Genomic DNA, 13,356 nt, shown 5'->3' with positions numbered 1-13,356 from the left:
CTAATTCTTAAATCTGTAAACTCTTTTTTTTTTGGCCATCTGAATGAGGTCAGTACTCATCTCAAGCATGCTGGGTGCATAGCCGTCTAAGGTATTTTTGAATGACCACATGAGATATCCAGCAAATATCTCCGAGGCTGAAGTCACCAGCGATGGTAATTCCTCTTTCTGTGCATTACAAACAGATGGTTAAGGAGATGTTCCATTCACTGGTAAAATTGTCCTGTAACAGATGCCTGCCAGCTGCCATTCCCTGCCCTGCTGCGTGATTTTATAGAGATAACAAGATTAAGAAACTGTTGAAATCGATTTTTGCTTCTAAATACAGCAGATCTGATTCTGAAAGTGCTCAGAGGGCTCCATTTCAGGTGGTGCAAACTGGCACATCTCCAGCCAAAAGCCAGTGGAGCCGAACCTCTTCACCTCAGCCATGGCCCTGCCTCGAAGAGCAGCTCTCGTACATGAGAGCATCGTCGTGAAGAAATCATCAGCAACAGAAGTTTCCAGAGTAGAACAGCGATGCAGAAGTGGGAAGAGGGGAGAGTTCAGGACTGTTTAAAAACTACCCTTCATTCTTACCAGCCGTTCAAAACTGCTGATACTTCTTGAAACATGTTGTACATTGGAAACTCCAGTACACCAGCTAGCTTACTGCTCAGCCCTGGAGCCTCGGCAGAAGGTTTTTTTGCTGCCCTCGAACTTGCTCAGGGCTGAATCAAAACTTCCCACCTGTAGCCACCGGCTTGAGTGCTGCAAAACCTCCCAGGCTGAAATCCTTCAGCTGATAAAAATCTAGCGTGAACTCAGCACAAAAATGTGCAAAAACAGAGATGTATATTTTGAGAATCCATGGCTGGGCTTTGAACAATCAGATGAGTATTAAGGGAGAAAAAAAAATGCAGTAGTTTAAAAATAACAGATCTACTGCATGGCAGCCATAAAAGGAAATTTGAAGGAAAGGAACAGAAAATCATGCCAGACTAACACATTAGGAACAGCAGTTGATACGGCATGTACAAATGACAACATCTATATCCCCTTTCTCTCCCAGATGCGTATGGGAAGCCTACAGAAGCATCCAGAGCATGCTGTTGAAACTCTGTCAGCACAGGGTTCACCACATCTTTTTGTCACTGTAAGCTTTTGCTGAGTGCTACTGCTGTCGTCTATGTCTCCGGCCAGGATTTAAACACAGGTCAAAGCTTTAGCAGCGCTTAATCGAACAAGCCAAAGGATGCTCAAATGCATCTGTGACCCGACAGATTTGAGTAGTGAAAAACGTGACATTCAGTGTGACCTTTCCTTCCCCACTACTCTCACAGCTCCTTTACTGTAAGCGGATGTTTGAACCTCTGCCATCTTGGTAGAGGTCTTGGTGCCTACTGCGCTTGGTTCAATGCATCTGTCCTACCAGGACCCCATCAGCATCATTTATTCTTTCTCCTCTGCTTTGTAAAGTGATGAGGTGGCAGTGCTGGCTGTTGGCAGCATCCCCCAGCTAGTTGGACGTGGTTTCCCAAACACCCTCTTCCCCAGAGAGCCCTGCGGAGAAGTCTGTGGTGGTTTGAGCTAATTGGCAAAGAGTTCAGGCCTGCCACAAATGTCCCCTGCCACCACCACCCTGCAGCCTCAGCCCATCTTAAATCACTGCTTGCCTGGTGCCTACATCAAAAGTCCTTTGTGAGAAGCACAGTTACTCCTCTGTAACTGATCCGCACCCATCAGGTCATCAGCTCATCAGCTGCTTACGAATTTTCTTTCTTTTCCACTTTTTTTTTTCAAAAACAAAAAAAAAAAGGAAGGGGGATATGAAGTCATGGTAGAAATAAGGACCCTTTTGCGTCTCAGCTAATTATAAAGAGGAGCCTTGTTAGTCTACGTGTGATTTTCAGTGTCCTCACCTGAGAGTTCAACTGAGGCTATGTTCTGCAGAATAGCTATCTCTACAAGTTACAGCAGCTGGATTCAGAAATATAAAGTAAAATTTAAAAAAAAAAAAAAAGGAAAGAAAGAAAGAAACAAACAAACAAAATGCTGTTTTTTTCTGTAAATTCACGGGATGATCTTGGAATTACGTAGCCTTTCCTGAAGGTGACTTTGAAGGCCACCTCCCTCACCCCGGCCACGAGGTCCCTGTGCGTGGCACACAGCTGTGTCGGTCCCTGGGGAGCTTTGTTCCAGCCCAGACACGAAGAACCCCATCTAATGGGGTCACTGGCTGCTAATGAAGTTGCACGTTCATAAACTACAGCTACAGCCCTCGAGGGAAACTCCCCCCACCATCCCTGCTTCGGGAGGCATGCTTTGTCTGTGTCATAGCAGCTCGTAGGACGTGCGAGAGCTGCCAGAGACAATCTGCTGTGAGGGCTTTCTTTTTTTTTTCTTTTTTTTTTTTTCCACCCCCAATTAGGTTCTTCCTTCATTTCCAAATTAAGTTGAGCAGAATTTTAATTTTGGTGCCTATGTCAATTTGTCAGCTGGAGCTAAATGAGAGGGGAGTTATTCAGCTTTCTTCCTCCTGTGGAGGATCAAACAACAAATCTGTATAAGGAATTCCTTATGGAGAAGCCTAAAAGGAAGATTATGAATTTTCAAAGCAGTGGCCTTGTAAACCAAGCGTCTCTGCTGAATTTATGGAGCAGGAGCTCGTTAGGAATAATCATCTAAAACCTGACTGAAATCTCTGCAGCTTTTCTGACTTACACCAGATGAAGATCTGATCCGTCCACCTAGTTTTAAGTCCAGACACACACTCTTGTGGTGTAGACATAATTTCCTGTGCGTGCTGTAACCATTGCTTTGGACTGTGACAAGCAAACGTTTATTGGGCTTCGTATGGCTCAGCGTGAGCTTATAACACTTTTCTCTATGGCATTTATTTTGCTATAAATGATGTATATTTTAGTGTTTTTGCTGGTACTTTATCTGAAGCTCTAGATCACTCATTTCTGAAGCACAAGTGTGACATCTTGGGAAAAATAACTTCCACTTGCTCAGTAGTAATCTATCATGTTGACTTTATTTCCATCAAAGCATACTGAGAGCAAACAATTTCCTACTGCTCCGTGCTTTTCAGCTAAACACCTTTTCCAAAAGGCTGGTGAAATGCTTGTGTCATGGAAAAAGCAGAATCCGGCTACACAGAAAATAAAAGCAAGGGGTGCAGCGGATCGGGCGTAATTGAGCACTTAACAGGTTCAGACTAGCCTGAGCTTACGTGAAATGAACAACTGAACCCATCCAAGCTGAACAAATGGAGCGCATTTGGGATATGCAGGTAAACCACACTTCAGCATGGTGTTCCCTGTCTGCAAGCAGTAACACACAACTACCTGGGCGACCCTACCAAAAGCCTGGGCAGAAGAGAGGGGCTGCAGAGGCAAGATTGCTTGAACGCTCGGGTTTTCTGAACACGAGTTGCCCCTTTGACTCTGCAGATGCAGATAAGCTGGGCTCTTCTCCTTTTATTTATTTATTTATTTTTCTCAAGGGTTTGTCCTGGGATGCAGGTGTCAGGAGATGTACTTGGGGTTTCAGGTGAGGGAAAGGGACAGCAGATGACTTGGCCCTCTCTTCGCTCTTGTATATTTCTGACATCTCGCTAGCATGATGCTACTTTTTCCTTTCTCATGAGCCACTGTTTCAAAGTCAGTGTGGGGATTGCCCCAGAAATCTCCACCTCACTGGAAATAATGCCTCTAAAGCTGGTAGGCTTTGCTCACCAGACGGTGTTGCCACCACCCCACCGCAGCTGTTGGTCACTCCACAGGACTTTGTGCTAAAAAATGTTTTTTCCTTTTGACCTGGAGAAAAAAAATGCACACAGTGTTACACTCTGACAGCTGATATGTGCCTGTCCTAGGTGATCACAAGCCTGGTTGTATGATTGTTATGTCTAGGGTTAATTTAGGATTCTTTAAAGCAAATGTGAGAGGGAAGAAAGTGCATGATTGCCATTTAAGATGACGGTTATTACATTATCCCTGGCTCTGGCAGACAAAGCAGGGACATTGTAGCTCAGCATTTTCTGGATTGTAGGGATCTAACAGTTGACTTAGGCTTTGCTAAAATGTAAGCACATTTACTACTGGGCTTGGCCATCAGCTGCTTCTTTTTGATACAAGTCTGAATGTTAGACTTGGGAATTACTGCAAGTATCACAACCTGCGAACAGCATCTCCATGCAAATTGGGCTGGCCTTCACAGAGAGCTGGCTGAGGGCTGCCTCTGAGGCATCTCCCCATGAACAGCGAGCCCTCAGCAAGCTCATCTCCTCTCGAAGCCGTTTTGTTTCGCATGCTATTGGCCTAAAAGATGTGGGATTCATCCTCTTCCAGTGACTAATTTTAAATATTTAAAAGAAAATGGGAAAGCTTCAACAGGAGAGGGACCCACTTATACAGAGATGCTCTCTTACAGAGTAGTCATGTTGGTCAGAGAGAAAGGGGGAGAATGAACCTTGGTTCTTCCCAAAAGGGGAGCAGTAGCACGAGGATAATAAACACCCTCTTCTTGTAAGGCCTGATCCTGACAGCGACCTGTGTGAGCGCATGCATCTTTTTGTGGGTCCACACACCTGGTCTGGCTCTTCAAGTGCTCAGCATTACCTGCGTGAGGCAACTGGAAAGCCCTCCAAAGAGATGGATGGGTGCCATGCCTCGGGCCAAAACACCGCTTGAAATCTGGGGGGCTCAGTGGATGGAAACCGAAGTCAAAACCACAGCTGAACATTTGGCCCAGGCTATAAATAAAGTACTGAGGAGATTTTTTTTTTTTTTAAAGGAACTGAGTAGACGGAGGCACCTGTCAGCGTGCCTCACTCGTCAGTGTTTGGACGCAGGCTGGTTGATGTTTTTCTGGTGGATAATAATGCGGCGTGCGCTTCCAACAGATACACTTGGACAAAGGCAAATGCCGCGGGATGTTGGCGGTTTCTTTTCCCCATAAGCAATTTGATAAGATTTTCTGTAAAATTCAATTAGCAACAGCCTTTTTATAAGGTATAATTGGTGAATTTCCAACGCTAAATGCGTTGTCTTACAAGCACATAGTGAAAGAGGGATTAATAGCTTGTTACATCAGACACAGGTAAGTTCATAGGGTGAATTTTTTTGTGTTTATAAGAAAAAAAATCCCCTGAAAACTAAACGGGTCTCAAAATACTCTTCTCTAGATTTTGCTTTTGCACTGTGTTCTGAATTTGACACAGCAGAAAAAAATTCTGCTAAAGATAGAGGGGATTTTATATAGACCGAGTCGCTCTTTTTGTCTTCTGTGTGTCCATGTACGTGTTTATATATGCATAGTTGAGAGAAGACAAAGATGAAACATGCCCTTTTTAGCTTCATAATAAACTCAAGCACAAGTGTAGCCAGAGGAGCCTTTGGCAGTGTATTCTGCATATGCAGGTAGAGTCTCATTTCCAGTTTGTTCTGTAAACAAACCCTTTTCTTCCATTATTTAAAACTGCTCAGCTGTTTCCCTGAAAGAAAACAGCAGAAGCAATCGAATACAGCCTTGGTCATGGAAGTGGCTCTTCTCTCAAAAGCTGCTTCATAGTCGATGCTGTCCTAGGTTTTTTCTTCTCACCCCCATTAAGGAAATTCCAGTTAATGAGTGCTGGAATCAGTGTGTGGGCAAAAAGAAAGTACAGTATATAGCAGACTATTATAAAATTACATATAAATATTTACATACCATTTAATGTCACCTCATGTTCAGTTAAGATGCTGGGGGTTTTTTGCTGCTTTGCTCTAATCTTCATTTGACCATTTCAAGCGTGACTAACACATTGCAAATTATTTTTAAACTTCCAACATCTTCTCTGTAAGAACAGCGTATGTGGCAGGGCAGGTGGCTGAGCTGGGCTCAAAGGATTAATTTGCTGAGGAGGCCGAGGACTTTCCAGCTGTATCTCTGTGTTTGAGTTTCCGAATAATGCCACCACCACCGCGTTATCCTGACCGTACGCCGGCTCCATGGTTACAGTGGTGTCGATTAACAGCGGTGCGGAAGAGAAGGTCTCAGCCTGAAGCAGCTAACACGGGGATTTTTATTTTCCCCTCCTGTACTCTTCACTCCACCGAGCGCCGACAAAGACAGGGGTTGCCACGTATTCTCGTCACACCTTATCTAAATATATCGACCGGTTCCTCCAAACCCTTATCTGTTTGCTCAGCGGGGACTCTTTCATTCACACCAAGGCTGCAGGGGGGATGAATGGATGAAGCGGACCCAGGGGCTATTTAAAGCTGAGTGACACCGCCACCGGCGTCTCCTTTGTGTTTTGGAGAGGCCAGCGGGATGCTTGGTTGACGTCCACCAACATTGCTGGCCATTAGGTGGCCACTGCAGTGCAGAGCAGGCAGCAAGTGCTGCGCGGGCAGTCGGGGCCACCTGGTCTGCAGATATAGCGAAAAACATCCCCTGCTGCACCTCGTTCAGCGCCGTGTGCGTCAATGAAGTGCAAACTGGAAAATGTATGACAGAGAGTGGAAATCTTAACTCGACGTGAAGATACTGCCAGTTTCCAGAGTCACACTTGCTTCTCTTGCCCCCGACCTTTTTAAGACCAATAAAAGAACATTTTCAAAGGAAATCCTGAGCAACAGAGGGATTACGCTCATGTCGTATTATTTTTCATGCAGAATGCGTCTGGATCTGCTAGTCTTTACGCTGGTCTAACTTTATTGGAGTGGACCTGCGCTACGTTAGGGTCCCAGGGGGCAGGTACAGTCAGCCATGTGGGATCAGGCTGGTGTGTCCACGTACGCCTGTGTAGCACCAGTACTGTGCTGGGGCAAGATAGGAGAAGGGGTCTCTTTCATCACCTGTGGCCTTCATGCAGCCCAAACACCATTTTCGCACCTAACATGTCCAGACGGTGCCTTTGCCTCAGCTGAGCTCTTGCTCCTGACCTCAGTGGTGCTGCCCTAGGCAGGACAGCCTCTGTTAGGGATGCACAATTTGTCTGCATGGCCTGATAATATTTACTTGTAGATGCAACCCTGGACTAAATGCTGATCAGCAAATGCAACGCTTATGGTGTACAGGAGCAGCCTCACTTGGGCCAAGGAGTGTAACGTCTTTAGCAGACTTTGAATCGTGAAGTGGTTAACAAATTCTTTTGTATGGAAGGACTGGATTCAATAAAGCATTTCTGGGGCAAGTTACCATCGCCTGCCATACTGCAATATGTCAGGCAGACTCTTTTTTTTCTTTTCGTTTCTTTCTTCTTCCCCTTTTAATTTTAAATTGAGTGCAGCTGACTGCTTGTAATGCTGTTAACAATGGCACTTCTCTCCCTATGACAATGAAACATTTAAAACAGATAAAGCCCATGTGGGGCTAATAAAAGTTTGCCCCCATCCTCATTCCTGTAGGGCAAGTTTCCCCATTGTTAACATTTGAAGTAGCAGGCGCCTATGAATCTGAACGTAATTTACTTTTACATGCTATTACTCATCAGCGGGTAACTCCGAGCCGGCGTCACCGGAGGGATGTGTTGGGTCTCAAACGTGCTTTGCATGGGCCAGCAGCAGTGGAGCAATGGAGAGCTGTGGTCACTGCAGCCTGGGCGGGGACAAGGGGACCCAGCCTGCCAGGCAGGACAGCCAGCCACGCTGGCTTGGTCTTGGAATAGCCCCAACCCAACAAAACCAGGGAAATGGGAACACCACAGTTGGCATTTGGCATCTTGCTACAGCCTACTGTGCTCTCCAGGGGGCAAGCAGAGAGAAGGAACAAGCCAGCAGGTTTTTTTTCCAAATTTCCCTTCTGAATTGCTTGAGCAGCTTGGGTTAGGGGTCTAAATTAAGTTCTCTGAGCACTGGTCTTTCTGTCCCTATCGAGGAGAAGGCATATGACTTGTGTATGGAGAGCATTCATGTAATCCTTGCAAACAACATTACGATTTCCGAGGTGATAGAAAAAATGTGTGTTTTACAGAAACAAATGCACTTAGAGGTGATTTCTCTCCTGAGCAGTTTGTTCATGGTACACGTGCTTTTCCATAATTCAGGCCAAATTCTTCTTCAAACTGATGACTTTAAGACAGTGCGCATGGGGAGGTTGACCAACCCACACCCAGGGCTCAATCCAGAACGCACGCAATGGGAGTCTCCCTTTGGCGTCAGTGGTCCTTGCACTGGGCTCCATGTTGCTTTGCATATACATGCGTCTCTGCGAGGTCTTTTATTTTTCTTTTCATTCAGAATGGTTTCAGAGTTACTTCCACCAGTAATGCGACTGCAGAGTCAGTGGCAGCCAGGACTGTTTTTGTTTACAAATCTTGAAATATGATTGCTTGCCAACATTGTTTACCAACTATATATTACAGCTGAAGCACAAATGAGTCATTTTCACGTTGCTCATAGAAAATAAAAAAAGGCTTAAACACCCACAAAATTTGCTTACTCTTCAGGTGTAGCCCCCGGAAGGGTGAGGACAGCTTCCTCCATATTCTGGTTGGAAATATCACTTACATGGTGATTGGAAAGTTGAGCAGTCCCTAGTCGTGGTGATATGCAAAAATTAGGAAAAGGGCATGAGGCGAAATCCTGAGGACAGTTTTAGAAAAATGTTGGAATGCAAAAAGTGTATATGAATTCGGTGAGGCCTTTTCTTGAAACGCAGCCCGACGATGCTGTGTGGCGTTTGTAGAATTAAGCAGAAGGTCTTTATCCACACAAGTACTAAGTTAGGTTAACACCCTGTCGTGCACTAGCGGCTGTCTACAAGCCGACATAGATGGTCACTTGGTTCGGAGTAACATGCACAGAAGTATCCCAGAGGTGGATCCCAAAATATCCACACTGCTTTAGTGTGCCGCTCCCTCTGTCTCCATTAATGCAAAATGAACCACATGCTCTAAATGACAGAAATTTATCAGAAGAACGCAGAGCGATTTATTGGTGTGGGATGGGACAAGATGTTTTAGAGCAACAAACAGTAACTACGTTTAGATGTAAGTATTGCCAAGGGAGCCCAAGGCGGTGCTTGCTTACTAAATTGGGTAAAATGCAGGGATTTCACCAAATGCAAATGACAATGAACAATATGTATGACTCAATATATCCGCTATGCTTTCAATGTGCAGTCAGAGGGTGGTATAGCTGACCTTTTAAAGTGATGCTTTTCAAACCACATTGTTATGATTATCAAAGTGTTCATTTTAGACTACAATATTTGGACACACTCCCGTTAATATTCTCTCGTAGCGTTTGAAGGCTGTTTTCTCCCCTGTTTATAATAAAGCACTTCCAGCCAGCCCCTAGAGTGCCATACTTCTATTTCTATGTCTAACCGGGGAACGAAATTTGCCACCAGTTCTCTGAAGCTTGACGCACGCCTCTGGAATAGTTCAAGTCATGTATGGACTTAACTAAAATAAGTATGACAGTGATTTTGTGAGTCCTTCCTGTGCACCAGAAATAGTCTCCAAGAACAATGAAGGCGAGAAATATTCTTTGCTCTCTAGCCTTGGTTTCCTTTTATCTAAAAGCTGTCGGCAGCATCGGTGGCAGTTCGGAGTAGATCCCAACGCTGCAGCTGGGAATAACTCCAGTTTTGCAGCACTCAGCGAAAGAAAAATTGGGAATCAAATTGAGAAATTCAAGTGTAGAAAAAGCACACACACTAAAAAAGAAAAAAGACTTGAAGAACACAGTACTGATGGGCCTGTGCAGTACTTCGTACCCAGCTGAACGTGGCACCTTCGTGAGGTGTCTCCCATGTGGCCAGCGCCCGGCCAGCAGGTCTGCCAAGAGGCAGTTTTGCTGGGACGCACTTCCTCCATCAGCGAAGCCAAAAACCTAACAGGAAGATCACAAGTAAGATCACAAGGAAGGTGTATGGAGCAATCTGGCTGCACGGCTGTTCTTCTGACAAATAAATAGCCAGTGCTAGGGGCAGGCGAAGAGCTGCTGCTACGACTCTGTCCCCGAGCTGGGCACTGCTGGTGTCACCCCTGGTGGGCCAGGGGTCTGACCACAATTCAAGTTCAGTGTTGGCAAAGCACGAGCTGTAATGGTCAGATACTGCATCGGGGTAGGAGTTATGGATGAGAAAATAGCAAAATCTTTTATCGCGTTGAGGATGCCTTATTTTGATCGTGGAGGTCAGGCACAGACTTGGGAATTCCCCAAGCTGGTTTATTTGCAGATTTGTTCAGACAGTTTCTTTCTTTCTTTTTCTTTTTCTTTTTTTTTTTTTTTTTTGACAAATCAGCCTTTTTTTAATAATAATCTCATCTTGAAACTTGAGAGGAAGGGAATGTATGGGTGAGCAGCTAATACCAGTGAGTTCTGGAAACTCCCTTTTTATGATCTCTCTCATCTAGCAGCTGTACTTTTTTGATGCTTTGATTGCATTTGACAATACTGCCAATAAAGTAACTGAATCCATTCCAGTAAAATTAGCTTCAGCTCACAGTAAGTTTGAGAAAAACACTACTAAATAATATTGATATTTGTGACTTACTGGTACAGAAAATAGGGCTTTGATCTAATATTTCATAAAGAAGAAAAGTATCAGAGGTGTTAGGATCAGAAAAGGCAATGCTATTTTCTTCTTCATTGATCACATTGCTGGCTGAAATTTAATTTTAAGACAAATATGTAGTGTTTAGTGACCGGTAGATGTAAACAACTTACTGTAAACATTGGTTTAAAATTAATTTTAAAAATCTCTCTTTATACAAAGCAATATATTTACTGATTTAAATCATACCCATCTGGACATGTTTATCAAAATCAATCCTTGTTTACTATAAGCCATTTGCTGCCATTGCCACCCACTGGTCAGGGACAAATAACCATCTTGTTACTGACCCAGATTGACAAATATCCTGATTAAACAGACATATCTTCCTACATACCCAATTGCTTCCTATGCAGCATCTTGCCTTAAACACAAAATCTGGCAAGCTTTCTACAAAATTTATTTACTGATTTTATCTTAAAAATAGAAGTCATCGTTCAGGAGAGGGGCAAGGGGAAGGGATCATGTTTGACAGACCATGAACTCTGATCTGCTAGATTCATTCTTCTATGGTCTCTTTAAATGCACTATTTCAAAAACAAAGTATCCCTTCCCTTTATGTTTCTGTAATACAAGACACAGTTTTGGCAATATACAATTAATGAAACTGAATTACAGTCTGCAGGGAGCCATTTTTCTCACATAGGGGTGAGCATAGATGGGAATACTTTGGATTAAATATGAAATTACTACAGGACAATAACAACTAACCTTATTAATCTCTCCTCATTTTCTTAAGAGTATCACAAAAAGAAATACTACAGCAATTGCAGCTTAACTTTGGAATCCATCTCTACTTTAATCACAGCCCTTTATGTACAGCGAATCTGTGTGCTATTTTGTACTAGCCATATTAACACTTAATTTTATTAATCGCATCTGTTGTTGCTGCTGGTTTACCACTTTCCTTCACAAACAAAAAGATAAAAAATTGGTATAAAATCCTTCTTCTTAGGGGAGTTTCTCTTCACTTAGATACCCATGAGCAAAAGGTGCATTAGGCTCTTGGGTTCCTCTTTCCTGTGTCCTTTGGTGCCACCAGGTGCAAACCATAAATGCTGAAATGGTAGCCTTCTCTACAAATGCTTAATCAGAGCCAAAGAAAGGCAATAATGTTTTGTTCTTTCCATCATTAGTAAGGGGGAAGGAGGAGAAGAGCTTAGGAGAACAAACGCATCTTTTGTTTTTAAGTTCTTTGGAACAATTCTGCCAGGCAGTTCTTTTTCCCTCTGTTTCATTTTTCTCTGTTATTTTCCTATCTAATTAAAATTCTGCAATGCTGTCATGAAATTGTTGTCCGTTTAAGGTCACAAACAGCTTCTGTCCTAATGAAATATGAATTGCATTAGTTAATTGAATTGTACACTTATTGTGTGTTGTGAATGGACTGAGAGCACTTATATTCCTAATATATACTGAGCGTTTTATCAGTCTAGAGAATGTGTGGACATACAAAATGCTGCTAACATTCTTTGCTTCGCACTGGGGAAATTTAATTGACAATAGTTTTAAGAAGTATTTGTGAAGGACAAGAACTGTAAGGTCTCACACAGGCAATTGCTAGCTGGATGAGATCGGCTCCTCAGTGGTCTGGGGTCAGGCCATGGTCCCAAGCGGAAACTTGAATAAACCAGTATTATGCATGAGGGCTCTGATGTTTGCAAAGATAGGAAGAATCAAGGAATCATAACAAAACCTCTCCAGCACCTGCAGCAGCAAGTGTTTTGGTTAAGCAAACTTCGTAATGGAAACCCTCAGTGCACTTTCCAGACGATTCTCTCCCAGGATCTGCCTGGTCTCTTTGCTGATGCTACCCTCACACCCCTGCTAACAGAAGGAGCTTGGCTCTGGGGTCCTCTTTACAGGTGAGGGAGTTTTCTCTGCACTCTGGAAAAGTTCAGCTTAGCATGAGCACCTGACCAAAGTCACATGAAAACAGGGGAGCTCTTTCTGTTGACCTCAAAGCTGTGGATGAAACAAATACTTTAGGAAAGTGCTGGCTGTAGCACTCAGATCTCAGCCTTTACAATGTCCAAGATGGATATATTGCATCTATAACCACTCGATGGTGAACACTACTAATCAACCAGAACATTTCAGAGCATGGTCATTAGCTGGGAAAAGAGTAATGGAATTACTTCTTTACACGGGTCTTGAGTTTTCACTTCATTGTTCAATCTATTCAGGAATAAACATACAAATGCACATATTTATGCATATATATACATACATATCAATACATGCACATATACATATATCTCCAATATTTAGTCTTCAGATTTATTTGCAGAGAAAAGTATGTTTGGAATCTGCACAATACTTACATAATATAATAGATCAGAATATAGTACCTTCCAGTTACTCTTTAACTTGACAGGTGTTAAGAGATACCTATTGTTCTGTCAAATAATGCCTCCCTCAGCTTGAAACGTATTTCATTCAACAGTAGGCTGAAACAAAAGATAAGCAGTGTTCGGGTTGAAGAGTAGCTGAGAAATTTCTTCTCTTTATCATTTTATACACAATAATGAGGAGATATGCAAATGCAAATGGAAGTCTTTATTTTACTAGAGCAAACTAGTTCAGGAGTATAAATCCACCTAAGATAAACTCAGCTAAAATTGATTTACTGTAATATATAACTCACAAAAGGAAAAATGATGACCCTTTTTACCAGCAAAGCAGAGAAACGAGTATGTATCATCGATCTAAGCAGGCATGGGCAGCCTTTTTGCATGGGACTTCCCAGCTCTGTGCACATGCAGAGAAACTAGTAATTTCCTACTGTGGGAGATGGTCCACAGCTGCTGTAACACT

At 43.2% G+C, this 13,356-nt stretch overlaps 1 protein-coding gene across 2 annotated transcripts in view; it reads left to right on the top strand.

The window, feature by feature from the left end:
- BCL2 (BCL2 apoptosis regulator) overlaps window positions 1-13,356 on the top strand; it is a 92,000-nt gene that overhangs the window by 55,673 nt on the left and 22,971 nt on the right. The window contains exon 2 of one of the 2 annotated variants that reach the window (XM_040547963.1): window positions 233-1,947. The exons of the other annotated variant lie outside the window; for it this stretch is intronic. Coding sequence (XP_040403897.1) covers window positions 233-277 — 45 coding nt within the window. The 3' untranslated portion in view covers window positions 278-1,947. Of the gene's footprint in view, window positions 1-232; window positions 1,948-13,356 lie in introns of those variants that run through there. 2 annotated transcript variants of the gene reach the window in all.

This window comes from Cygnus olor, chromosome 2, assembly GCF_009769625.2.
Source record: "Cygnus olor isolate bCygOlo1 chromosome 2, bCygOlo1.pri.v2, whole genome shotgun sequence".
NCBI lineage: Eukaryota > Metazoa > Chordata > Aves > Anseriformes > Anatidae > Cygnus > Cygnus olor.
The sequence above is the reverse complement of the archived record's forward strand: the minus strand, read 5'-3'. Positions and strand labels throughout refer to the sequence as shown.